Source organism: Chelmon rostratus, chromosome 21 (assembly GCF_017976325.1).
Source record: "Chelmon rostratus isolate fCheRos1 chromosome 21, fCheRos1.pri, whole genome shotgun sequence".
Classification (NCBI taxonomy): Eukaryota; Metazoa; Chordata; class Actinopteri; order Chaetodontiformes; family Chaetodontidae; genus Chelmon; species Chelmon rostratus.
The window spans coordinates 61,918-88,576 of record NC_055678.1 but is presented as its reverse complement, the minus strand read 5'-3'; the positions used below and the strand labels follow the sequence as shown (position 1 = coordinate 88,576).

The window sequence follows — 26,659 nt, the reverse complement described above, 5'->3', positions numbered from 1 at the left end:
TATGTGGGGGTCTTGGTGCTTGGACTCAAGTAAAGAAAAATCTTTACCACCATGCTTTACACCTCCACTGGTTCATATCCTGTTTGTAGAGGTTTACCACAGTCCAAACCCTACACTGCTAAATATAGTAATGTTATTGCTGTCACCATTAACCATGCTGACATTAGCATTTAGCTTAAGTATAGCCTCAGAGAGCTGCTAGGCTTGTCTGTAGCATTTTTAGCTGTGCACTCATTGCTGCCTGTTGGTAGAACTATCTTTGATTTATGTCAGATGATTCTGGTGATAGACAGAGCTATAAATGATTCCCTCATCTAATCCATGACACACAATCCCCAAGGCTTCCCTCTTGTGTGTGTTTCTTCAGCCACCATCAGGCCTAAACAGAAGAGGCAAGCCAGAGACTAACAGTGAGGCTGCACCGCATGTGACAGACACATGCAATGAAAAGCTAAAAAGACAATGCACATGCAGCTCCCTCAGGTTTTTACCCCACTGGTGAATCACAGCTCCAAATCAGCAAGTCAGTAAAGTGTGCAGGATAGTGTCACCTTACCTCAGCTGCAATCCCTTTAGCTTTCAGTCACAGAATGTTTTTTGGTGGCTGGCCGATCTCCGCATGCCCACACTGTGTCTCAGCTGTTGAAGATGCCACATCGTGATGATAATTTATTCAGGGACCAGCTGCTGTGTCAAGATGATTCTGCAAAAGACATCCTTGAAAGTTTTAATGAGCTCACCGTTAATAACCGGGACGGTGAGGTCACAGAAGTCAAGGTGTGTGCGCGTGTTCGTGTGTGTCTGTTCATATCATGCGTGCATACAGTTATATATGTTTGACATTCAGCATTTACACTCAGCAGGAGGCATCTGGATAGGTAACAAGTCATTATCTCATCTCAAGCAAGACAAATATGCAGCAGGGGCAAACATGCACACAGACAGTATGCAGGTCAACAATGTGTGACCTTGTATTTGTTGCATAATGTCACATTTGAGTGGCAACTTAAGAGATTTGTGAAAAAGCAAGTGGATAAAGACCCTTGATCGAGAACAGTTGCATGATTTCCAGGAATAGGTTTAATATTTTCTACTGGTCATGAAATGATGCAGCGATAATGAGCTGTTACATGACACATCATATATCAACCTTCTAAAATTGTTAATGATAGCGAGCAGCCATAATGTTTGTTCAGTTCACAGAGATGTGTCTGTGACAGAATATTCTTGGGTGGAGATTCATCAACGGATCAGTCATATCTGGACACCTCTTTGATCAGATTGTGGTTACCTGAGGTCATCAAACATATAAACATGACCACAAACACAATGTCAGCAGCTGGCACACCGGACGCTGGGAAACAAAGTGAATGGATCGTCTAGGAGCGGGGGAGGACTCCCCGTCTTCGACTGCCTCATTTTCTGATTCAGCCATGAACCTAGAGGAGGGTCACAACTCTGGACTTCAACGTTTGGATATATGATTTGGATATAAAAACATAAATTTGATCATTTGGATATTTATAATCCAACAAATGTGAACATTTAGAACCAAAAAAACAAACAAGCTTTGGAAACAACACTTACTATCATCACTTCTTGACTCATATAGTGAAGTTGAATTTACACTTGCAACAGATTCGGAGCAGCGTTAACAATCATTTGGAGACAGATTTTCTGGGTCTTTAGCTGCTAAAAGCTTCCTGAACTTCACCAGCTAACTGCTAACTTTGTCCCTCTGCAGTTTGGTTCTGGGGAAAATCTGGGGAAAAAAGCTTTTTTAACTAAAACAAGCTTCCTGCTGCAGAGCAGTCAGAGTGAATAAAAACAGCAAACTTGTGGGCTGAATAACAACAATAATAATTCTGTAGGGTTAGGGGTTAGGCCTTCCACGTGCACGTAGTCTAACAAACCTTTATTACTGATGACAGCAGCTTCAAGGATCTTGATGTAGATGTTTGCAGATAATTTGTCTCAGTGTTTTAATACGAAGCTTCGTTCACCTCCATTAAGTACAAGGAAAGCGACGAATGTTCTGTCCAGTGCTTAGATTTATTAAGTCTTCAGTGTTACAAAAATATACAAATTAACACTATTGTCATGGTAACTGAAACTTCACCCCTGTGGCCATGAAGGGAAAGCACTTACTGCAGGGTTCCTGGGTTCATGTTAATGAAATTTAATATCATTTGGTGTTGCATCACCACTGAGCTCATTTCATATCAATAACAAAAGAAAGTCCCGTCCCACACAAACACAAGAATGTGGGATAAATATTTTGGGAGAGCATCCGAGCACAAACAACCATTTAGAGGGCAAGACAAGGATTATAGGAATATTTCTGAATGTATTTGAAATCTTTATTCACTACAAATCTGCTTCGTGGATGTAAATGTGTTCATATATTAGTCCTACAGCTAACAGGCAAATGTCTTTGTGAAGACTAACTGCGATCAGGGTTCCCTTTAAATCTATAACTTAATCTTCCAAAGGGCAGCTGCACGTTTGCAGTACAAAGAATATGTCAGTACTGCTTCGGATGTTATAAGCAAATCCATTTCTCCTGACCCCGAGGCCCCGTGTAATTGTTGTTCTGTTGGCACAAATCTCTCCCCCATTAAAAGGGGCCATTAGGCTTGGAAGTGTCTCAACAGTGGAAAAATCTCCTCAGGAAATGTCCGCCATGTGAGCCGAGAGCTCATCTCTTTCTGTTCCTGTTGTGCTTCACCATCTTCTTCCGCTTCAGGATCATCTCATAAAGTTTCTCCAGGCCCGGCTGGAGTCCCTGACCGTCCACCGCGCTGCAGCTTTGCACGTGATGCAGCGTGTACACGCTCAGTTCGTGGACAGAAAGCAGCTTCTCCACCTCGCAGGCAGACAAGGCTGAATCCAGGTCCTGTTTGTTGGCCAGGATGAGCACAGGGACCCCCTGGTTCTCTGAGGTGCGGGTGATCTTGTGGAGCTCCACTTTGGCCTCCTCCATCCTCTCCAGCTCAGTGGAGTCCACCACAAACACCATCCCATCTGTCCGCCGGGTGTAAGACTTCCACAGCGGGCGCAGTTTCTCCTGGCCGCCTACATCCCACACCTGGAAATTTATGGTCCGAGACACTCCCACAGCCACCTTGATCTTCTCCGTGTTGAAGCCCTTGGTGGGAATCGTTTTCACAAACTCCTTCAGTTTGAGCCTGTAGAGCAGAGAGGTTTTGCCGGCCGAGTCGAGCCCGATAACCACCACGTGCAGAGACTGGAAGTTTGGCAGGAACGACGGGGTGTTGGGAGCCATATCGGTCAGCTGGTTCCCCATGACTGCAGCGGCAATTCACACCTACGAGGTGACAGATTCCTGATTTAATCCTGGTTCAATAGATTGTCATTTGTTCCCTGTCCTCAGAGGCAGATGGGGTGAGATGGTGCCAAAGACCTTATGAAAACACACACAGAGTTACCGTTAATGAAAGACAATGGGTGCTCAAGGAATGTGTGTTTGTCCGTATTCCACAGTGTCACTTGAGGAATGCAAAACAATAGATAATTGTCAGCAGTGCTTGACTTTCATCAACATGGTGCTTCCTGCGATTTATTACTTTAATCCAACTGTCCCACACTTTATTCCATCCTTTCCTGCATACATACTTGAGTAACTTCCTCTCTGACTGTATGAAACAATAAATGTCTTGGGCTCTCAGTGCCACATTACAGAGCCAAACAACAGCTAATTTTGATCGCTGACGTTATCTAGAGCCTAATCCTCTTAAAACTACTAAGACCGAAAGGCTTTTCTTGGGGCAGATTGATTTCGATGCAGTTGCTGGATGGATGTATTCACTGTGTTCACTCTGCCTACTGACTATGAGGACTGCTGCAGCAGCACTAATCTGGTTGTTGTTGTTGGCATCCTGATACCCATCAAACATCTGTCATTGGACAGAATACAGTCATTGCACACTTGCCAGAGGGTATTTGTGATTTTCTCAGGAGCCTGATGCTGCATATAACAACGTTTATAGTTTATATAGAAAATAAAGCACATTCATGTTTGTGAATCGAGGTTTCTAATACGTCACTGTATTTGAAATGATTCTTCTGGGAAGAAGACAAATGTGTTTTCTTCTGCTCTTGCACGAAACATATGCATCTATAGTCTGTATTCTATGTTATCACCATGTACTGTGCAAATGAATTAAAGAACTTCAAAACAGATTAACTTTATCCCGTTTATAAGCCGCCAGGATGAGAGCTACTGATACGAAAACGCACGCAGGTTTAACAGAAACACATAATGAAATCACCAAAATACAAGCCGTCCTCCTTTGTGCCCAGATATCACGCTTACCTTTTAAATGTGCGGCGTCATCCGAAAGCAATAAACACATCCATAGCTGAACATTTGTCCCGGCGGTCTCCTCCGTTCCGGTCCTCCTCCAGCAGCACTGAGGAGCTCCGGAGGCTCGAGCGCACGGCACTGAAAGCCCGGTGACGTCACGGCCACCTGAACAGGCTGCTCCGTGCCCCCCCTGCCGTCCCCAAAGGTGAACTGCAGGATCTGCGGTGTCGCATCCATCAGCTACGCCTGGGTCAGAATCAGGGGTGGAGGGGGTACTCGGAATTTGCAAACAGCAAATGGAGGTGCAAATAAGAACAATAGGAACAATAAGGGTGCAAATAAAAACAATAGGAAGAACTAGAACAAGGTGCAAATAAGCAACAACGGAGCAAAAAAAATTACAACCGTAAGAGTATAAAGTATATTGTGCAATACTTTTCATGACTACTGTTTGCTATTTTATTTTTATGTATATAGCTTGGGATAAATAAAGTCTATCTATCTATCTATCTATCTACCTATCTATCTATCTATGCAACAACGGAGCAAAAAAATTACAACTGTAAGAGTTTAAGTGACCTTTTCCCTGCAGTGGATCTGGATGTTTATAATCAGAGAAGAATAGTTAATTTAAACACAAGATACTTGTGCTCAAAAAGAGGATTCATTCTCAGTGAAGAACCTTGGAGCTCTAATCTGCCTCTATACCTGCCAAAGAGCAGTGATTCCTAACACGTCTCTGGGGGTCATCAGGTGGAAACCTCCCTTCAACAGTGTTTCGCCTACTTAGTCCCACTACACCTCCGGGAGGTTAGGCAGTGAACTCCGGCGTCCCAGAGTCACCCCCCCTAGTGCCAGTTCACACTGCTCCTACACAATCCAAACAGCACCGCCACGTTCAACTGACCCAGAGATGCTCCAGGTAGTGGCCAGTACCGATGCTACCATTTAACTATTGCTAATGCTAATGCTAACCGCTAGGAAGAACAGAAGAAGACAATACAGTTCCGATGCTACCATTTAGCTAATGTTACGTGCTAACCGCTACCTGCTAAGAGGAACAGAAGAAGACAATAAAGCTAGATTCACCTATACTGTTAATGTTAATTGCTGTACATAATAGCTATACATTGGATTGTACAGTCTGACAGTGGAGGAATGAATGAATGAATGACCGGCGGTATCGCTACAACAGGAATAGAGCCTTTTTATTATTGGAATTATATGCCTAATTCATTCTAATATAAGCAGCATGTGAATGTTGCCAAGGCAGGGTTAATTTCAATAAGTGTAAATACTGTGCTGCTATAACATTGCTCTTTTAAATAAACTGACTGACTCAAAAGTTTGATGAATAAAATCTTGATTTGAAAAGTAACTTGTAATTATAACTGTCAGACAGAAATAGCGCAGTAAAAACTACAATACTAATAATCTCCTCTGAAATGTAGTAGTAGAAGTGCAAAGTAACACAAAATGTAAAAAACAAATATGTAATCCAAATGACTTAGTTCGACCCCACCACTGGTGAGAGTAAACGGTATCTCGGTATTTTGTTGAGCCATTGCTGCTTCTGACCTGCCCAGGGTGTCCCCTGCCTTCGCCCGAGAGACGGCTGGGATAGGCTCCAGCCCCCACCGTGACCCTGCAAAGGATTCAGCGGTGTATAGATAATGGATGGATGGCATTGCTGCTTCTGCAGATTAACTCTTTACTTCTGATATTTTGGTAAATTGCCTCATTTGCATATACAGTCTTTAGTGGATAAAGATAAGGACTAAAACAAACATTTCCTGGGTGTATACTCTGTATGTTCTTGAAAATATGAATGGTGACAGGGTTTCTTGATCCAAAGAAAATCATGAAATTTACCACAATTGACATCACTGTCGGTCTAACAAAGCATTGGCTCCACCATGTGTCCACTCTCAACCACTTCAAGAACTGGAGCTAATCATGGTCTTGTTGGGGGGCTGTCTGCAGATGTTTTTGGTGCTCTTGAGGTGACCCTAAAAACAATAATTAGAAGGTAATTTTGAGTATTGATTCCTGGAGCATTCAATTCAACACTTTGCCAGAACAAAATGTGTTTTCTATCAGAACTGTAAACAAGTGATCTGCCTACACAACTTCTGCACTTCTGACTTCTGCAGGAGAGCACCACAGACTACACCGGTGTGCATCCAGGGATTTGACATTGAGATCGTGGAGGAGTACAAATACCTGGTGTCCACCTCAGCCATAAACTGGACTGGTCCACTAACACTGATGTCCTGTACAGGAAGGACCAAAGTCGTCTCCATCTCCTGAGAAGACTGAGGTCATTTGGAGTCTGTAGGACATTACTGAGGACTTTCTATGACTCTGTGGTTGACTCTGCAGTCTTTTACTCAGTGGTCTGCTGGGGGCTGTGGAAGCTCCGAGAGGGACAGAAAGAGACTGAACAGACTGGTCAGGAGAGCTGGTTCTGTCCTGGACTGTCCTCTGGACACCACTGAGGATGTAGGTGAGAGGAGGATGTTAGCCAAGCTGACATCAGAGACAACCCCTCCCACCCCCTGCATGACACAGTGGGGGCCCTCAGCAGCTCCTTCAGTAACAGACTGCTGCATCCACCCTGTAAGAAGGAACGCTACCACAGGTCCTTCATACCATCAGCTGTCAGAGTTCAGCTCCAGCATCACTGAACATCAGACTGTGTTGATGCTGTTTGACATATTATACTCATATTCAAACATTTTGTGCATTATTACACATCATTTACTGTTTTTGTATATTTAATCCTCTGTGCAATAGTAGTAACACTATTTATTATTATTTTTAATCCGAACGCAGCTTACATTGTTCTTTTTCCACAGCGATTGCGGCAGTACACACTTTCTACATATTTTATATTTCTTTTAAATAGTCAAATTTCATTTTGCTTGTATAATATTTTGTTTTTAGTTTTTTTCATGTTCTCTACCTCTGCTGCTATTTTTCTTCCCACTGCTACATGCTAAATTTCCCTGGCTGGGGATAAAGTTCTATCTTATCTTATCTTATCTTAAATTGTGACATATCTGTATAAATGATGGTTGTGACCATCATGAGGTTGTTGTGGGTTACTGTAACACAGTTCTGACTTCGTCTATACGGTGGAAAACGGCTCCACATCAAGACACACAGCAGCCATTAATTCAGGACCATTTTAACACAAAGAGGAACAGTTTCGTCCTCATGTGCTATAGTGTGCTGATGGAGGAGGATTTATGGTAAATGGTGTCGAAAAACGTACCAGCAAATGAAAGGAACATTTTATAAAGTGAAAATCTCACATACAGAACCTAAAATTCCAGTTGAATTAAGTGCAAATGACAAAAGATCATCAGATCAGAGATTATCATCCTATTTACACAATATCTGTCAAAAAATAAGATGTTTCCAAAAACATTGTGTAATTAGTTAAATTCTTAGCATTAGTCATACATTGCATGTAAGAAATTGTGTGTTTGCCTGTAATATAGATTTGCAGGTGAATTTCAAACAAATAAGAAAGCAGAAATCATTCACATACATACAAATAAGAGCATCTGAAGCATCAATAGCTTTAAACTATAATATTGTAGTGATTGATTAAAGGTATGCTAAAACAACATACAGAATATGAGAAGATGGATTTTCACAGTAGTCATCATTCACAAATTCACATCCCAACAGAAGAGAGAAGGCGCGATGCAGCCAGAATATTCATGATGTCACGGTCCACGTGGGTGTTTTTCATTTCGGTTTCATCATCTCACAGGATGTGGGATTGTTGAATTGGTGCCACAGTCAATATATTCAAACGTGTCCAGAGACAGCTGCTCCGTGTGGGAGAGATAGGAAATATTCATTGTCATTCTAGGGGGGGGGGGGGGAGAAAAACATGAACAAAGACAGTTGGGGTCAGCATCTGCTTTGTCATGATTTCATAATGTTTTAAAGCAGCACTAGTCGAAATCCTTTCTATCAAACATGGATAAAAAGACTGTGTGGAAAGTAAAGAGTGTTTTAAAGAGCCAGATATTTTTCTCAAGAGTCGGTTGAAACCAAAGAGACACAAAAGGAGTCGATACTGGACCGACATTCACCAAGTGGATAAAAATAAGGCTGAATGCTTTTGTGTCTGCTGGGTGTATTCATTACTGTTTGCTAGAACATTCAACTTTATAAGGTGATAAAATGTCAATGTTGTGTTTTCAAGTGGGCAAAAAATCAATTCATGTAGTTTCAAGTTTTAAAACAAGTTCAACTGTTCAACAACACATACAATGTCATCGCCAGCGGTACAGTATATAACAAGAAAATGCAGCATGAAGGTCCAACTGTGTCATAAATGAATAAAAATCTGTTGAATAAATGTCGTGGCCTCTTGCAGGTCATATCTGGCAAATGTAAGATGACTGGAGGTTGCCACTTGAATGTAATGTCATGTTAAGTTCAGTCGTGGTGCTTGCTCTGGGCAGTCCCCTTGTTCGTGCAGTCAGCCTCTAAACAGGTTTGCTGCCATTTATTTGCATTTACTTGCATCTTGTGTTCAAATGTGATCCATTTAGATCCTTGAAGGAAACTCAAAAACATCTCGAGCAGAAATATGTTCATGGAAGATAAAAAGAAATGAAAGTTTGTTCCTGTGGTTAAAACCTTTTTATGAAGTAATATCTAAGTGTCTCTGCTGCGACGTCTTTTTGTTTCATTTCAGATTCAAAGATCTGACTTTGACGGATAAGACCACGCTGTTCTGCACTTTTGGTTAGTAGCCCTGCACAAAGTGATGCCTTCAGCACCCCGTGGGTTAGAGATATGCTAAACGCCTGCCTCTTCCGTTGATTGTACAGATTGAGATCACTTACTGCAGCTCCAGAAACAACGTGTGAATCTTGATAGTGCTCGACTTGCAGTAAGAGCTGAAAGAGATAAAGCTGTTGATGTCTGGATATGTGCTGAATTCAGACGTATAAACACTAATGATGGAAGTAGAATGAAATCATTTCAACATCTGAACTTACTTTAAGCCTTTATCAGTGATGGGCAGGTAAATTTTAATGGTATACTGCAAACGTTTGAGAGAGGTAAGATATTCACAGTATACAGTATATTAAAGTACTGTAAATTTTGATATGAATCAACCAGCGTGAAACTCACCGATTTCTGTGAGCGGGACTGGAGGGCGGTCATATTAGAGATCTTGGTCTTACCCACAACGGCATCAGAGACCAGACCCTGAACGCTGAACTCGACAATCTGAACTGGGACGAAGTTCTCGTTGCTGATGTTGATGAGATTCTAAGAGAGGAGACAAACGACCATCAGGGGCAACAGACCTATCATTAAAAAGTCTCGGGGAACTTTGGCCTTCACATATTATATGACTATATTTCTATAGATTATATTTATTCTAATACATTTGTTTATGGAATTAATAAGTTCCCTCAAGGTGGACAAAGAAAATGTGTTGGCTTTCTTGTCAGCTTTGAATTAGGTAATATAATAATAAATTAATTTGTGAATGAATAGTATCAAAAGAAATGATTAATAGGTCGTTTAACCACAGCAAAAGATGATAATTTCACTACAGTCATAGGGTGACTGCAAAGCTAGGCTAGTTTAGCTATACTATGTAAATACTATGTAAAAACAGAAGTTGAGAGGGTAGTTAGTCAAATTATTGTACACTGCATTGTGACACATTCTTACATATCATTTTATGAAAAAAAGAATAGACCTTAAGATCTAACGTTAGCTTAAAATAAAGAACAACCTTAAAAGTGGCAGAGAATATGCAGTAACTACAAAGAAAATGTGTTTTGTTAGCTTTCTTGTCAGTTTGATTTTATAACTACTTAATATAATAAATTAATATGTAATTGAAGACATTTAAATATGTGAGCAAACAACAAATCACATGAATTGAGTCAGAATGTGACTGCTTAGCTAGTCTAGCTATAATGTTAGCAACATGCAGCATGTGGTGAGTGAAGTAAATTACTAACTATCTCTAGCTAAGGAGCTAGTTTTGATTTAACAAATGCTAGTTAGCTTTATTGTTTAAGCTGTTTGGTGGTGAGATTACAGATCCAGTGTGCAGTAAATGTGTTTTACTTAGTTTTGAGATATGTTTTGTTATTAAGGCTAATTTTACTACTCATTTTTTTCTCATTAGTTACACATTTATTAGGAATAATCATTTTTGGATGTGTAATCCCTGCACATCTTCATACTGACACAGTGACAAAGAGGTGGCACAGGTTTACATGTAACTGGCTGCTCTCTTGTGTTCCTGGTACTTACTATGACCTCCATCTCAACTGTATCTGGGGTGAAGTAGACCATGACTGACAGCACAGACACAGGCGTCAGGGTGACACTCCGGGGGAAGAGGAAGAAGAGGATCAGACAGCAAACGAGGAGACACACGGCCATGGAGACACACACATACAGCTTCCTGAATGCAATACAAACATGCAAAATTGTTGATATCAAATGACATAATCATGTGACATTAACATAGTCAGACTAATGCTGCAACAAACATCTATTTATATTCAAGTATATTCAAACAGTACAAACAAAAAATTAACAAAACATTTTGTGACTATTATGCAAACCTGTTAAAAACTACTAACAAAGCACACACACACACACACACACACACATCTCTTACGTGCGTCTGGGTTTCAGCCTTACGTCATTACATGGGATTACAGCAACCAGCTGATCTTCATGGCCTGTCAATCAAAAAAAAGAGAAAACCTGAAATAATATTTTCACCATGAAAATGACATGAAAGTGAATGTGGTTAAACACACAAGTTGTCCAATGTGAAATGAAACCAATGATGCAGCATGTTCTCCGTTGGCTGTGTTTAAGGCACGGAAGTTGCTTAAAATACAGTCAAAGTTGAGAAAATAGACAGTCACAAGTTTGTGTTGTGGAAACACAACCTCTTGGAATTCGCCCGGTGCCACGACATGTGGGGCAGCTGTCTCCTGATGAGCTTCCATTCACGCTTCCATACGGAGGGAAATGCCTCAGTGTTTTCACCTTTTCCGTCCCATTTGTCAGCTCAGGTCCCTCCGTGGTTTTGTGGTTTTTCGCTGGTGTCACCATGACACTGAAGAAGAAAAGCAAGGCGCCTGAAACCTCCACCGAAAACACACACTCATCAAATTCAGCAGCCAAATTACAGTCAGCCAGCAGAGTGACCTACAACGTCAGTCTTTCTCACAAACCTTTAAATGACCAATAAAAGCTCCTTCTTGTGCTACATGAGCAGCGATTTTATGGTTTTCATGCCTCAGCTCAAATGTGACAAAACTTGTGAAATGAAACAGACAGACAGACAGACAGATACACAGACAGACAGACAGATACACAGAGAGACAGACAGACAGACAGACAGATAGATAGATAGATAGATAGGTTATTCTGTTAGTCTGGATTTGGGCTTTTAATAGTCAAAAGTACATCTGCTTTCATTTCCCAACTCCTGTGAGACAGAGATGTGGAGGATTTCTACCAGCATTTTCTTGTAATGAAGCAGTTTCTGCCAGGAGTGTATTGATTGACACACTTAACATCCTGCTGTCACAATGGAACAAATCTGAGCCAACAAAACCTCATTTTACAGCAGGCTAGTCATGGCTAAATGTAGTAAAAAACAAAGAGGACTTTATATTTGGATAATGTTTTTGACCATAAAGGAGTGTTGGAATCTGTGTCTTTTAAGAATATTTGGATTCATTGATCACATGGTAGTTAAAGTGCCCCAAGATCCTTTACACTTGTTTTAATGTTGTGGGTGCCTGGAGGTGAAGAAAACACGGGCCTCGGAGGAGTACCAAACTCCCCCGATAGCTCCGGGTAGGTAAGGGTAACAAACTTTGACCCAGAGTTTAACCGTGTTAATGTCTTTGTAGATGACTGTGGCCACGCGTGCATGCTATGCCAGAATTCAAGAACTAACACCTGAGGCTCATTGAGTTATTTAAGTGAAGTTTGGTCTGGTTTGCCACACCTGATAAAAACAAATGTGACCCCAACAGACAGGTTTAAACTCTTCCCACCTTTTCCAGTGAATGTGCTGAACTGGTTTCCCAAAGATAAAGTAGACCCACATAAAAGTCAAATGCCTAACATACACAGTCGTTTTCACTTTATTTTCAACAATTTCTGTTTGATAAAAGCGAAACAATTTAAAATTTGTATAACTGGCGATCAGGACTACATTTACTGACTTTACATTGACTAATGTAATATTTAACATGTCAAAAGTACATAAGTACATTTACTCAAGTACTCAAGTACTGTATGCTAATTTATGCTTCTACTAGAGTCAAAGGAAAATCTGCTTTTTACATTGATTTGACAGCTGCAGTTACAATAATCACTAGTTGACAGATAAAGAGTTTATAACCATATGATGATGCATTGCTGTATATTAATCAACCCAACTGTATATAAAATAGTTAAAATGAGCTCAACACACACATTAATGGAGCAGTAATAATAATCCAAAAACATCAGCTATAATAGTTAAACACTGTTTCAAGAGTACTTTTATTTTATAGAGTATATTTTGATGATTACAATATGCAGGACGTTTCCTGGTAGTGCAGTATTTTTAATGCAGGACTTTCAGTAGTGCTCTCTGAGTACTTCCTGTACCTGTTGTCTGTGTATAAGACCTCAGTTTGACAATAACGGGCTCTTTTCCTCTATATTTGAAATACTTCATACTGAAAAAGTTAACATATTATCACACCACGCGACTCAGGACAGACTTACAGACAAACTTCCGCATGAAACGTGAGTCTTCACGCTGTCGCGGAAAAATTCAGCTTCAGCTGACAGATGAAATAAATTCTTACCTCAGAACACGACTTGAGCTTAAAATCCAGGTATGTCAAACATCCGCCGCCTTGAAACGTGTGAACTGAGTCGCTTCCTTCTCCCTGCAGCAGCTGCAGATCACATGTGCTGCTTTTCATTAACTTCGGTTCGTTTATGGACCTCAGCACCGCGACACATTCATGCACAATAATAAAAAACTCATTGCAGCTGATCTAGATGTAAGAAGCAGTGCAGGTTAGGGCATCTCAGTTATTTCACACCTGTTACGGGGCCACAGGGGCAAAAAACTGCTGATTGGCCCCTCTGGCCCACCACACACCCTGTGCCTGTTGTATTGTGTGTGTGTGTGTGTGTACGTCACTTCCTGTTGACCGTTGACTTTGCTTTTTTTTTTTTTTTTAAACAACAGCCACCATCGTTCCCAAAAGTTTGGCATTTTGGCCCAGCTACCAAGCTAATATTATGTGAGAAGACTGATACCATGACAACCATCTCGAAAATCTTTTTTGCTTATTTGTTAAAGAATAATAATAAAATTAAGCTAACGTGCAGTGAGTGTTTCAAAATAAAGGAATAGTTACACATTTTAATGATTTGATGATTAACTCTTAAAACGAGATTTCGAGTTCATAGCTCCTGCTCAAGGTGAAGTCTTGAGAGAATACAATGATGTAATTTTACTTCCTCTTGTCCATATTGTACTATTAAAATATGCCTGTCAGAACTGCCGTATAATCACTACACTCTTACCTATGAGCCTCTGTACTTTGGACAGTGTCCAGTTAACCCAGTGCAGAGCGGACTTTATACTGTGTAAGACATAGCGTGTGCATTACGGCGACCTACATTTAGACTTAGACACAGAGAAAAGAGACGAGAGATGTGCAAATAGTTTATTGGCGGATTGATAGTAGAAGGGTATTTAATGTATATATTCTGTGACAGAAGAATAATTTGACAAGCATACGATAGTAGATATATTCAGAATTATTCTCTAGAGCATGATTCTTTAAAACACGACATAAGAAAATATGGTTGAAAACTCACACACAGGAGGAATAATCTAAAGGAACAGAGGCGTACATTAACTTAAACCTGCACACTCACACCACACTTGTCAAATCAGCACATGTATATCTGAGTGAACGAATAAACGCTTTTCATAAAGGCAACGTAATGAAATAAAACACACTTGGTTCCAAGAAGAGATTGAGGAATGTGTCGTCGGAGACATCGTGTCTTCGATTAGGGCGAAATGACTGACGCTAGGTTTGGGTTTGGTGGTTGAACGGTGAAGATGCAGGCAGGAGGGTTCTTAAACTATGACGCAAAGCGGACATTTTCCACTGTGACTGCGCTAAGACCACAAGAACACAACTCATCTCTAAAGCCTCTACCTGTCATGCAGGTGTCACCTAAAAAGCAGTAGAAAACATCTGACTGTCTGAACGGTGATCAGTTCAGACGATCTGTATACATTCCACATGTCAACATCTAAAATAACAGTACTCTGATACAGAAAGAGATTGCATTGTTTAGGCAGATTTCACTACGATTATTGAGAAAGGTCTTAAATATCTGCTGTTCCTACTACTGCACTGCTGACCATTAACGCCCAGAACGTAGCTTCAGTAGCATCGTCTTAAACGAGAGCTGGCTTTTCAGAACATTTCTTTTTATGACATTAAACAATATTAATTTTCACTGCGCTATTAGTGAGAAGAATCTGGCCAAGCCCTATCGAAAGACAACTATTTTTCAGTGCCGAGGAAGCAGCTACGACAGCCACACAAACACTACGATGAAGAGCTGAAATGCACAATTTTGTCCTGTCAAAACTAGCTCCTTTTGACCAACAGCAGAGGCTCTGTGTTCCAGGTAAACAAGGCATTTTAACCACTATTCATAGCAATGTACAAGTGTGCCGATGGGTTAATTTCATCAAAACACTGAAGCTGAATTAAAGGCAGAGGCAGGAGAAAGCATCCATCTCTTTCACTCAAATGTTCCAGAAATAAATTTTAGACTTCGAGTGACATCGGTGTCTTATCAGCATCACTGTTGGTCCAAATAAACTAGCCACCCTTTGGAAAATCAGTTGCATCAATCTTAAATACGTTTTCTTTGTCTCATCTTTTTTAAATAACTCAAATCTAGACACTGAAGAGAGAGAGAGAGATAAGCACGTCACTGTCTAAATATTCTCTTTACATTAGGTTTAAAAGTCAAATAAATCCTTCCTGTGGCTCTCCTCCAGCCTTCCAGCTTCCCCCCCTCATTGCTGAGTGTTGACAGCTTTGCTCTGGCTGTCCTCGGCCATCTGCACCAGCTCGTTCACAGCGTGCAGCAGGCTGTAGCCGTGCTTCCTCAGCAGCCGCTGGTTGAGCCGCTGGTCTCTGAAGCCCATTTCCAGGAGCATCGCCATCATGGAAGGGTCCTGTCTGGTGGCCGGGTCGATGCCTCGCTGCAGGGGAGGAGCAAAGCACAGACACAGTAAATGTTGAGCAGTGAACTTTATCGTGTATTTGTCTCATGGTTGGTGCATATTCACGCTGTGTTAAAGTGGCTAGTTTACACTGAATATTGGCGTGAATTCAAGCTTGCAGCTCGCAGTCACACTGGAACTAGCTCCCAATTTCATCGCCACGACTTTCTGAATAAGTAGGATTTTATTTAACGACACTTTTACGAGCCAAAATGAAAAAAAACTTCAGAAACAAACCTCTTTGTAACAGCAGTGAAAACACTTTGTTGCCCCATGACTTATGTTGTCAGGCAGCACTCGCCCTTTTGTTCTAAAGAAACTAAAACTGACATTTTACACCTGAAACAAATGTGCATTTGGTGAATAGAACTTGTTGGCAGCTCTGTGCAGTCTGGCAGCAAGAACTGAGGTTAAGTTGTTAACTGAACATTGAACTTCCTGTCTAACTGCAGACTGCACAGCCACAGTTTTACCCTCATTGGATTAAGTATTATGGTTATCAACAGGTTCTCTGAACAGTCACATGCTTTGCAGTTGCAATCACGCAGCAGCAGCAACATATTCTCACCTCATAAAAGCTATTACGATGAACTTGTTAGCAAATGTTCACCTATTTACAAATCCAGCCGACACAAACCACATTAGCATTTATTTCAACTCATGTTTGAGCCCACTTAATGACATCCACTCTCCTTTTAGCTGTGTTTTGGTCTCTGCGAACTCCTGAGGGGAATATTTGGCTTGTCAGCTACTCACGGAGTCACCAGCTAGATGTTAACCTTGACCTCCTCTTGAGTTTATCTGTGTAACGTAGTTGTTTTTAGCTCTACGGAGTAATCAACTTACTTATCTAGCTTGTAATTTTGCTATGCATGTTGGCTAGATTTTAAGGTGTTGCTGTGTGGTGTTACCTGTATTGAACAGTTTGGTCCAGTGAAGAGAGCTTTATAAGCGGACGCTGCCACAGAAAGGGCCCCCTTGACGAGTCCCTCTGTGATGCCTCCTTGGCCCCTTGATGAGAAGAAGGTTACATTGGGTCATATAACAATAATGCAGAGAACAATGTGCTCCAGTGAGACTTGTTTTATCAGAAAGGACCAACAGGTTAAGAGGTGCAGCTAATAGTTTTACGTGCTGTTCAGGTTGTTAGATAAAAACCTGATGAACACAGATAAAAGAGACACTAAAGTGCAGGAATATTCTCCACAAATGAACCATTTCAGTTCAAGTTTTCCTCTTTGTTGTATTGCACCTTGGCTGCAAAGTGTTGCTTGGTCTGGGGTTATATGTCTCAAAGGCACTGGATGCTGAGCCCGCTGATCTTGACAAACCAGATGATACTGTGGAGCAGACAAAAAAGGAAATAACAACACATACCAAGCACGCATAAAACCAGAGGAGGAACTGAGCATTTTGCTAAAGCAACGAATCCTGAAAGCCTGTTTGTGAAAAGACAGGAAGTAAGATGGCAAAGTGCAGAATATGTTCCCTTTCTCACCTCAACAAGCCAATAACTCCTCAAAGTGCTGCTAATCCAGGGCAGCAGAGTGAGTCACACAGAAGCCTGTGAGCCAAAACTCGACTTTAACAACCTACGGTTTGGTCAAGTTTAAATCAGGAGGACAGTATTCATGTAACACCTAAAAACAGTGGTAAAGATGTTAAACTGCTGTGGCATGTGTACCGTGCTGCCTCTGAGTGAACACATGCATGAATGGTAAATGTCTTCAGTGCCAGTATGCACTCTGACACTATAATGCACTTACGTATTATTAAAATAACAAAACTCACCATTTAGATGGACCCTTGGTTGATGTGGCTCATATGGTTCACAGGCTGGAGGACTCGGGTCCTCAGCCAGGTACAGTGCCTCAGACCTGAAACATTCAGTAAAGAAAGAAGAACTAAAGAGTCAAGATAAGATAAGACTTTTTAATCCCCAGCTGGGGAAATTCAGGTGTTACAGACAATAGTAGGCAATAGCAGTAGAAAAACAGGATAGAGAAATAGCCGCAAAGAACTATAAAAAATATTGCCATAAAAAATATACTGCCAAAAGTTGTATAGCATTTTCACAGTTTTAACAGAAATTGCACATGAATGGAAATGACATGCAGCGGGTAAGGATAATATAAGTACAGCATTTACACATTTAAACCACATAAGGATGGAGCAGGGAGATTAAAATGAATGTATGAGGATAATTTCTTGGTTTTACTGAAATCTAAATTAATTAGCATTTTTGTATTGAAACTGTGAACATTGGATGACAAAGACACCATTTTAACATTTTTAGCTGATTATGGTTTTTTTGTTACCAAAATTATACTCCAAGCTGCTGCCTCACAGCAAGAGGATGCTGATCAGACCCTGATGTTTCCTGGCAAAACACTGATGAACATTAATACTGGACTTTCATTGGGCTTCCCGTCCAACTCTTGGTATATTTCACAATGCATACTGTTAACACCTGAGCATGAGAATCACGTTAAAATGCTCTACCCAAACCCAACCCTGAACAAGCCTGTATTCAACTTCATAAAATATATATATATATATATATATATATATATATATATATATAGTAATATGCATCATACCAGTATTAAGACATTTGTAACAGATTTCTGAACAGGGCTGGGGCCATCTGACCCATCTAACCTGGGGGAGTAGAGGGCCGGTGGAGCCAGCAGGGGGTCAGGCAGCAGCAGTGGCACCGGTGCCACCACCTCAGGGGTGAGCGTCACAGCGTCCAGGGTTTGGGAGGTGCACAGCATCTGGTTCACACTGCTGTGGATGGGAAGGACGGGCGGAGGCCACGTGTTCACCGATTCCTCAGCATCGGCCGCGTCCATCCTCTCCGGTCTCTCTGTCAGCAGCGCCGCCCTGCCGGACTCCTCGTCCTCCTCCTCCTCCTCATCCTCCTCCCGTCCGCCCGGATCGGCCGAGGTCCCGGCAGCGGCAGGAGCGTCGGGCTGCGACACGGCGGAGCTGTACATGGACTCTCCCAGAGGCCGGCTGGTGTCGAAGCAGTCTGGTAGGACAATGATGTAATCATCGCAGGATGAGACTGAGGAGGTCTGGCTGCTGACCTGAGACACAGCAGGAGAGATGGTGACAGTTACCGACTTCATCACATGACAAAGACTGGCTCTTAGCTTCATCAAGTCTCAAGCGTTTGATCCACTTCATACACTAAAACTTAAAGCTCACCTCCTCCCAGTCTTCTCCTTTGGCTTTCTCTTTTTGAGTATCCTTCATGTTTTGCATGTCATCTAAGCCCAAGACCTCCTCCTCCTCGTTATCATCGTGTGAACTGATTTCGCTCGCTGGTTCCAGCAGCAGAACTGTTAAGTGAGAAAAAAAGAGCATCTAAAAATTGGAAGTGAGGCTCAATGACTTAATCAATTACTACAAAAGTTGTAGTCTCAAGAAATTCCCGCTTTTTTCATAATTTTTGAAATAGTTGTCAGTGTGCAGAAAAGAGAGAGAATGTGAAACTGAACTGGACACAAAGAGAATCCTGGACTCTTCTCTAACCTGGCTTTGTCTCGGCGTCCTGGGTGATCTGGTTGAGACCTGTGCCGGACAGCCCACCTGAACTCTCGAGTCTGATGGCACAGATCTCCTCATTTCCTTCTTGCACCGTCTCAGTTTTCTCAGCCTCGACAACTCTCTCGAAGCAAAAGCTGGGACCCCGGGAAACGACTGGAAGTTTTTAATGGAATATAAAAACAAGGTACCGGATTATACAAACGTGTATTTCTGTTTGATGACTGGAACAGTATAGAGTGATACAGTGTGATTAAGGCAGGTGCAGGTGCCCCTCACCCTGGGGTTTGTGGCTGCTGTGTTGGACTCTGCGTAGGGGTCTGTGATCGGGGGCTTCCTCCAAGGTGAGGGAGCGGATGACGGTCTCACAGAGGAACTGGGCTCCACTGATCTCCTCCTCCCTGTCCTCCTCCTGGGTCACAGGCTCCAGCAGCTCCCTGTGATGCCTCAGCTTCACTCCTGGTGAGACGACAACAAACATTAAAGGAGTACTCCACTGATGCAGGTCGACGCTGTCAGGATCAAAATGATGCAGAAGAACCAGAGAAATCGTCTTTTTTATTCCACATATTCTTCTTCCTCAAAACCAGGTGCCGACGTTACCCAGAATGCAACTCAACTGCTGACAGTTCCGTGCATTGACAGTATATAAAGATGGATGTGTCTCCACTTCTTCCCACTGTATAGAAATGAAGTGAAGTATCTCATCTTGTCCTGCTGATGTCGTTTTGGTCTGCACAGTATCGACTGAGGGTTGGAGCCACAGGTCCAGCCCAGATATGCATTTGATTCGATCGCAAGCACAGATAAGATGTCAATCATGACATCACTCTCCATTTTTATGGCATCAAATAAGTAATTAAATTTAAACTTAACATAAAAATGAACACTTTAATATACATCATCATACACTTTTGGTTTGGCCCACATCTCATCCGCTGACATGCAGGGTTAACCCTAACCCGCCACTGAGGCTCCACTGTTGGGATGTGTCATGTCATCCCTCTTCACATACAGTCAATGGTTTATTCTGAGATTACTGGGGTGTGTCATGCTAGTAGTGCTAATGTAGCCTCGACCCGCCAGCCTGCAGCAGGGATGAGGAGTGGGCTATAGAGGTCTGATTAGCTCACTTCTGTCTAACTCCACACATCCAGATTTTTTTTATTTTCAAACTTGTTAACACTTTAAGCACACAATAGAAGTTTTATAGCACCTGTCTTACCAAAAAGTTTTCTGACCCCTGTGACCTCTGTGTCTTCTTTTAGCTGTGAAGTGATGGCCTTTTCCAGCACAGGTGCATCATGGGGCAGTGGGGATATGCAGGGTGTCAAATCTACAATCATGCAGAGCAGACACAGCACAGTTAACACTTAAATGTTCATGTGAAACTAGAAAAAGATGTTCATGCATACGCAAGCCCTGACTTACTCAAAAATAACTATGGAAGGCACAAGTGAAGCCATCATTTTTCTAATGAAAGCCAAGGCAATTTTGGAAGGAAGGAAGTTAAATAAGAAAGCAGTTAAATCAGATTGTCCACAGTTATTTACAGTGGTTTAACATTATACTGCTTACCCACAGGGGTGTTGTTAGGAACCTTCTCCAATTCTTGCACAATATTTATATCCAGCAACTCAAATGATAGTAGATCCTAAAAAACAGAACACATGCAGGGAGAGTGAACGCTGCTCTACTGATCATTTACTGTCATTTAGCACACGAGTAACGGCAAGATGAAGCGGCCAGCCAGTGGTCCCGGGGTGTGCACCTGTGCAGTCAGCAGGTCAACTGAGGGGAAGTAGTAGTCATCATGGTTCAGGTCTACAGACAAGCCAGGGCTGCTGTCCTTGGACCTTACCTCCTTCTCCCTCTCCCCTGGCCTCACCTCCTCCTTCTGAAGCACACATAAGAATGCCATCATTAGTATCAGCGCGGTGTGTATTCACAGACGAGCCTTTGTGTTATGAGAGCTCCACACCAAGACAGTGTCTCTATGGATCTGATGTTTTTCTGGATTATCTCACAAACATCCCTCATATGCATTTTTCTTTTTTTTCTTTATTTCCAGAAAAGGCATTATGGTGAAAGTACTGAGATACTTGAATAAAAGCATCAATACAACAATGAAAAAATACTCCATTACAGATAAAAAAAACAGCAAAATACATTTATAGTATCTAAAGTAAAAGCAAAGGTTGTGCTGTAGAATGGGACCTGATGACTCAATTGTAAATATGTGTGAGCAGCATTTTATTGTTGTTGCTGGTTGAGGTGGAGAGCATTTTAACTACTGTAGATACAGTCAAGTAGCTTTGTCCCACGGTTCCTAACCTAGAGGTCTGGGCCCTTCAAAGAGTCGCCAAATAAGTCTGAAGGGTCATGAAGTGATTAATGGGAGATGACAGAAGAAAAAACAAAGCTCTGCTACACAAATCTCTTTATATTTCTTTTTATTTTCTCTAATAAATAATTTGCTTTTTTGTGGAATTTTGAAAGATTCTTCCTCTTTTGGCCTCAGAGTTCTTCAAATTAAACAATCTCAGATTTAGAAAAACAAATCACTCATCTCTTCTGAAATGTGACACGGGGCCCCTTTTTTGTAAGAAATAAACCAAATTGTTTGAAACCACTGGTTTAATCTTAACAAAGTGTTTTATGATCTTATCCAGTGTTTTCTATGTCAAAGCTGGAAAGTAACGAGTAACTATGTCTGTCAAATAAATGTAGTGCAGTGAAACATTCAATACTTCCCTCTGAAATGAAGTAGAAAGTCACATAAAATAGATAGAAAATGGATATACTAAAGTAAAGTACAAGTACCACAAAATTTTACTTCAGTAAATCTACTTAGTTACTCGCGTGTCACAAATAATGCCGTAATCTAGATGCACATGTCAGCGGCTGGTGTTCTGCAGCACAGGGTGTCATTGGATAACAGACTTGCCAGTCGTTTGCTCTGATGCCCGAGTGCGTTGCGGCCATCGCCGTGTTCGACCACGATGCTGCACCACACACGCGGGCCAAACTGACACCTGCAGTGCGCCAGCCGCCAGTGGGAGGTGTACGTCCCCTCCATCACAGGAGCGACAAAGGCCACACTGACCACTCCCACTTGTCCGGGCAGCAGCAAGGGGACCGGCACCTCCCTCTTCTCCTCTGACGCCAGGCCGAGGTTCCCCCACATGAACACTAGCTGGGTGCACGTACACACATACACAAAACACAAAATAGGAATACACATGCGAAAAAGCACGAGGACAAGAGCATGCAACCAAAGTCACGAAGCAGAAAAGGAATACTCAAGTAAGGGATACACACGCACGCACACGCACGCACACACACATATACACACGCACATATACACACGCACACGCACACATATACACACGCACACGCACACACACAGAGTCACATGATGACAAAGACTTAAAAACTTAAACCAAAACATAGATTCAACTGAATTTAAATAATAAACATCTCAGACAGAAAGGGCGTTAGTTGTGTTAGGCTGGCTAAGAAATCTTTGCTGGTGTTAGTGGATAAGAAGTAGGCAATGAGCTGAGTGGGGACTCAAGGTGGAAGTGAAGCAGGGGGGCAAAGAGAGAGTGGAGACTGTCCTCTCGAAGGGTGGGGGGGGGGGATACCTTAGTCTCTGAGGTCCAGCTGATAGTCCCCGAGTTCCTCATCTTCCAGTATTTGATGAACTTGGTACCGGGCTCCAGACGGGTGCCGTCCGGCAGATTTTCATCCAGAAACAAGGCAGCCATAGTGGGCACCAAGGACGTGTGCGAGACCCCGGGACCCCTAGTTTCAAGTGTACAGAGCATTGTTGAAAATAGCCCTGGTTTCTTATAATACCCATCTCTTTTGTTCTCTACGAATCAAAAAAGCAGGACCCCAGATTTTTTTTTTTTTTTTGCAGCTTAAAAGAATTTTTTCTTAGAAAATCTATGAAGCAGCAGCAGCAGTTTTCACATTGAGGTAGTTCCAACATTTTCCACCACCCCAGAGCAGCCAGCGATACACTCATACAGACTAGATTACAAAGATGGCATATTTTGATTTCTTTTCTTGGAAAAAAAGACTTTATTGCATCCATGCTGGGATCAGGGTACCCAGCACTGTCGGACGCCCTTCCGAGGTGGCGCTTACTCTGGACTGGAGGCCTGGGGATCAGGGACCGGGGCAGGGATGGGACCTTGGGCTGGGGCTGGACCTGAGGCTGTTTCTGAGGCAGCAGGGGGGGGCAGGGCTGGGACCTGGGTTGACGCGGAGGTCATGTTAGTCAGGTTTGCTCTGCCTGAGGTAGAGGGCCCACTCCACTGCAGCCCCCTCTTCTCCAGTCTCAGTTTCTTCTTGATTTCCTTCACTTCAGCTCTTAGCTGCCTCCTTTCAGCTTTGAGGCGCTGTCGCTCTGCCTTGCGCACTGTCCTGTCTCCTCGCCTTGGGAACCTGGTTTGAAATGTCATCAGGAACACCTATTTGTTGACTATCAAAAGTTTATTTTCCAAGAACAAAACATATACACACTCATAATTCAATGTTTCCAGTAATCTAGCTGCTAAAACATGTTTGCAATAATGCTTTGCATCTATTCTTAATCATGTTTTCCTGTTAATGTAGAAGAAGTGATAGGAAAAAAGGGCTAGTACTGTCATACGCAAAAAATGTCTCAGTGTTTCCATAGTTGGGAATTTTATCCTCAGTCTTGGGGGTTTACCTCAATTCTCCCGACATTCCGTGCTCAGGGATGGACAGAGGTGTCTTGGTTCTCACGAGGTTGTGGCTGGGGTCATGGCTATGTCTGCACATCTCACACAGGATGCAGGACGGGCACACACTGGCCCGGGAAAATACAAAAACATCAATACGGACACTCACTCAGGATGCTTAGAGAGCACAGACTATGAAAAGCAAGTCAAATTCTGCATGTGGAAATGCAACTTCTCCTCTAACATGACCCACTTAGTTACCTATTTCCCTCAAAATATGTCCTCTTATATTAGAATGTGTCCTATGCTGACCTGCACTTGTAGGCGCCTTCAGAGGTGAGTTTATTGCAGCTGCTGCAGTTTGGGGTATAGCCAAGGGATCCATTCGCGGTGGAGGGGCCTGGTCTAGGCCCTATAGGACCGTCACTAGCCCCGCCGACCTCATGGAGGCCATCAGATGATTTGTGGGTACAACACTGGCCAGAAAAGTCACTGCACATCCTTTCCACGACCTCTTTCACCACCTCATCTTTAAACTTTGAAAAGAGAATTTGAGTTATGTTAGAAGCTTAACACAGCCTTTAATTCACAGACGGTGATTTTAACCATGCAGCAAGCATAAAAGCTTAAATGGTGGAGTTATTGCTTTACTTTGAGTGTTTAAATCTTACTTTCTCCATGTACGATCTGAACCACATGGGAGGTGGCTCATCTTCTGGTTTGTTCCCCTTGGTGTCCTTTACTGTCACCTGTATCAAAATATATATCAGACTTGCATCAAGTCGAATGAGTCTGATTTAAACATTTAGAGAGAAGTGACTAACATGCATTCAGCTGTAGTAACCCCCACAAATCGTCTAAATTTCAACCACTGCCTGATAAATGCATAGCAACATAACAACTGACTGTTATCTGACCTTAAGAAAAATTCATTTTTAAGGGAACGGCCACGTCATAATTTATAGAGATAAGTAACAGTTGCTGACACTCGTATGAGGTATGTGTTCAAGATGTGGTTGTACAACATAGATTCATTGTAGCCCATCAAGACTAAAAAGATGTAAACGCTGCACATGTGAGAGAGTCTAAGAAGAAGAAAGTGGAGGAAGAGGAGGACAATCTGTTTGGTTCCTTACAGCGTCTCTCTCCGGGGTGACCTGTGTGCCTTTGTCCACTGTTTTGACCCTCGATGGATAAGGAGGAGCAGGCCGAAGGTCTCCTTTCAGCTCCTTCACCTCCGTCTTCAGTGGGCCGCCGCAGGCCTGCCCTTTCATCTTGTACACATTCATGTGCAACTGGTTCCCCTGCTTCTCAGCACTCTGTGCGGCAAACAAGCATGAAACACATACCACAGGAGACTGACGCAGAAATACACACAATGCAAATAACATGTGGCACATTCAAGGAAACAATGTACTATATTGATGAGTAAGACTTCTTAAAACATAAACTGTTTAGGATTCAAAATATTGTTTTCCTTGGTGTATTCTCTACAACTCTAACTATGTGAATGCTGCTACACTGTACACTGTACTACTACGAGCACATACATTACAGTCATATTTTGTCATGTTCGTGAAGAGTAACAGTCATGTAATGATAAGCATTTTCTTTTCGAGCCTCATTTATGCAGTGAGTGGTGGACTGAATTCTACTGCGACAACAACATTCGCTAAAGTTTCTCATGTGCTCCATGAGCTCTGCATTTGTCCCTCTGTAATAACATTGACTTGTGTTGTTAAATGTAATCCTGTCTTCGCTACTCTACAGAAATTCAGCAGTGCCTCAGTACCTTGATGGCTTCTTCATATTCATCTGAAATAAAACAAATCAGCAGTAAGTTGCTTGGACAATTGACTGTCAACCCATTAATCAGTTACAGTTTTATAGTTAAATTACACTTTAGAGACATCATTAGGTTAAGATAAGTATTTTTCTCACCTTGACTGTTTATGCAAATCTGAAATAGAGAGTGACTGAGCTTAGAATGAGTCAAACCAACCATCATAAGACATTTATAATGACTGTAAAATCACTCCAGCTCTACAGCAGTGCACACATTTACATGCACTCTCTTACCTCTTCATTATCCTCATCAAAGTATTTGACTTGAAAGTGGTTGATCCCGAAAGATGCTTTGATCTGAAATGTAAATCAAAAGAGTTGAGATCGAATTCATCGCAAACATCTTCAATATCAGAACTTTTTATCCCCCTCACACGTGTTATGAAAATGTCAATAATAATGGCACGCTGAAGATTACCTCTACAGCTAAGCTACTGCACTAACGCATTGCACAAGACTAAGCAGATTTCCCTTTCCTTCTGTATTTAGTAACGTGCCGGCTATCTATAAAATCACCACTTATATACATTTTGTCGCGACTGTGTCGACTGTCCTTCAGGTGGTCTATTGTTTACGTGGCTAGGCCATGTCTGGGCCTGCTTTTTACCAAACTGCGCCAGCGTTTAGCCAACACGCTCTGCTAGCAGCTTACCCAGGCTTCAACGGATTCCCACTCCAATTTATCCAAATCCTGAGCCAGAAACCTCTTCACGTTCCCTCGGAAATTGACTTTAATAGTAACAGGCAGCCCCATGTCAGCCGTTTATGAGTGTATAATGGCTATCATTTGCGGTGACACCGGCCTATTTGATCCCTGTTGCCCTCGACTGTCTTTTCTTGTTTACATCGTCAGCTGCGTCT

General features: G+C 42.1%; 3 protein-coding genes across 9 annotated transcripts; all 3 read right to left on the bottom strand.

The window, feature by feature from the left end:
• Nucleotides 1-2,104: 2,104 nt before the first annotated feature.
• arl4d (ADP-ribosylation factor-like 4D) lies at nucleotides 2,105-6,573 on the bottom strand. Of its 4 annotated transcripts, none has more exons than XM_041962324.1 (4): nucleotides 6,200-6,573; nucleotides 5,906-5,972; nucleotides 4,337-4,573; nucleotides 2,105-3,424 (listed from the first exon to the last, which is right to left on the bottom strand). In XM_041962324.1, exon 4 carries the CDS (start codon nucleotides 3,305-3,307, stop codon nucleotides 2,699-2,701), a length of 609 nt encoding a protein of 202 aa, XP_041818258.1. In that variant the 5' UTR covers nucleotides 3,308-3,424; nucleotides 4,337-4,573; nucleotides 5,906-5,972; nucleotides 6,200-6,573; the 3' UTR covers nucleotides 2,105-2,698. The 4 variants fall into 4 exon arrangements, with proteins under 4 accessions (XP_041818258.1, XP_041818261.1, XP_041818259.1 ...); XM_041962327.1 differs by having other exon boundaries at nucleotides 2,105-3,328; XM_041962325.1 differs by having other exon boundaries at nucleotides 5,906-6,573.
• A 1,038-nt stretch (nucleotides 6,574-7,611) lies between these two features.
• tmem106a (transmembrane protein 106A) lies at nucleotides 7,612-13,527 on the bottom strand. Of its 4 annotated transcripts, none has more exons than XM_041962884.1 (8): nucleotides 13,219-13,527; nucleotides 11,293-11,491; nucleotides 11,013-11,076; nucleotides 10,640-10,793; nucleotides 9,494-9,634; nucleotides 9,358-9,401; nucleotides 9,202-9,255; nucleotides 7,612-8,209 (listed from the first exon to the last, which is right to left on the bottom strand). In XM_041962884.1, exons 1-8 carry the CDS (start codon nucleotides 13,336-13,338, stop codon nucleotides 8,101-8,103), a joined length of 885 nt encoding a protein of 294 aa, XP_041818818.1. In that variant the 5' UTR covers nucleotides 13,339-13,527; the 3' UTR covers nucleotides 7,612-8,100. The 4 variants fall into 4 exon arrangements, with proteins under 4 accessions (XP_041818818.1, XP_041818819.1, XP_041818820.1 ...); XM_041962885.1 differs by having other exon boundaries at nucleotides 11,293-11,462; XM_041962886.1 differs by having other exon boundaries at nucleotides 11,293-11,484; nucleotides 13,219-13,347.
• A 553-nt stretch (nucleotides 13,528-14,080) lies between these two features.
• nbr1a (NBR1 autophagy cargo receptor a) lies at nucleotides 14,081-26,650 on the bottom strand. Its single transcript, XM_041962669.1, has 22 exons — nucleotides 26,451-26,650; nucleotides 26,033-26,095; nucleotides 25,895-25,913; nucleotides 25,746-25,768; nucleotides 25,090-25,272; nucleotides 24,625-24,702; nucleotides 24,266-24,489; nucleotides 23,962-24,081; nucleotides 23,394-23,693; nucleotides 22,886-23,045; nucleotides 22,186-22,434; nucleotides 21,010-21,135; nucleotides 20,817-20,892; nucleotides 20,464-20,574; nucleotides 19,518-19,697; nucleotides 19,227-19,394; nucleotides 18,900-19,033; nucleotides 18,348-18,778; nucleotides 17,478-17,563; nucleotides 16,939-17,026; nucleotides 16,598-16,697; nucleotides 14,081-15,665 (listed from the first exon to the last, which is right to left on the bottom strand). The coding sequence occupies exons 1-22, from the start codon at nucleotides 26,550-26,552 to the stop codon at nucleotides 15,477-15,479; spliced, it is 3,210 nt and encodes a 1,069-aa protein (XP_041818603.1). The 5' UTR covers nucleotides 26,553-26,650; the 3' UTR covers nucleotides 14,081-15,476.
• Between the last annotated feature and the right edge of the window lie 9 nt (nucleotides 26,651-26,659).

What these genes read in the sequence shown, in the direction of transcription:
- arl4d (XM_041962325.1), bottom strand. Translation starts at nt 3,307, where the DNA reads ATGGGGAACCAGCTGACCGATATGGCTCCCAACACCCCGTCGTTCCTG.
- nbr1a (XM_041962669.1), bottom strand. Translation starts at nt 26,552, where the DNA reads ATGGGGCTGCCTGTTACTATTAAAGTCAATTTCCGAGGGAACGTGAAG. An exon ending in AAGGAGAAGACTGGGAGGAG is followed by an intron (nt 18,779 to 18,899) that starts GTGAGCTTTAAG and finishes GCTGTGTCTCAG; the next exon opens with GTCAGCAGCCAGACCTCCTC. An exon ending in ACCAAGGGTCCATCTAAATG is followed by an intron (nt 17,027 to 17,477) that starts GTGAGTTTTGTT and finishes TCTGCTCCACAG; the next exon opens with TATCATCTGGTTTGTCAAGA.
- tmem106a (XM_041962884.1), bottom strand. Translation starts at nt 13,338, where the DNA reads ATGAAAAGCAGCACATGTGATCTGCAGCTGCTGCAGGGAGAAGGAAGC. An exon ending in AGGCTGAAACCCAGACGCAC is followed by an intron (nt 10,794 to 11,012) that starts GTAAGAGATGTG and finishes TATTGCATTCAG; the next exon opens with GAAGCTGTATGTGTGTGTCT. An exon ending in ATCACTGATAAAGGCTTAAA is followed by an intron (nt 9,256 to 9,357) that starts GTAAGTTCAGAT and finishes TATCTCTTTCAG; the next exon opens with CTCTTACTGCAAGTCGAGCA.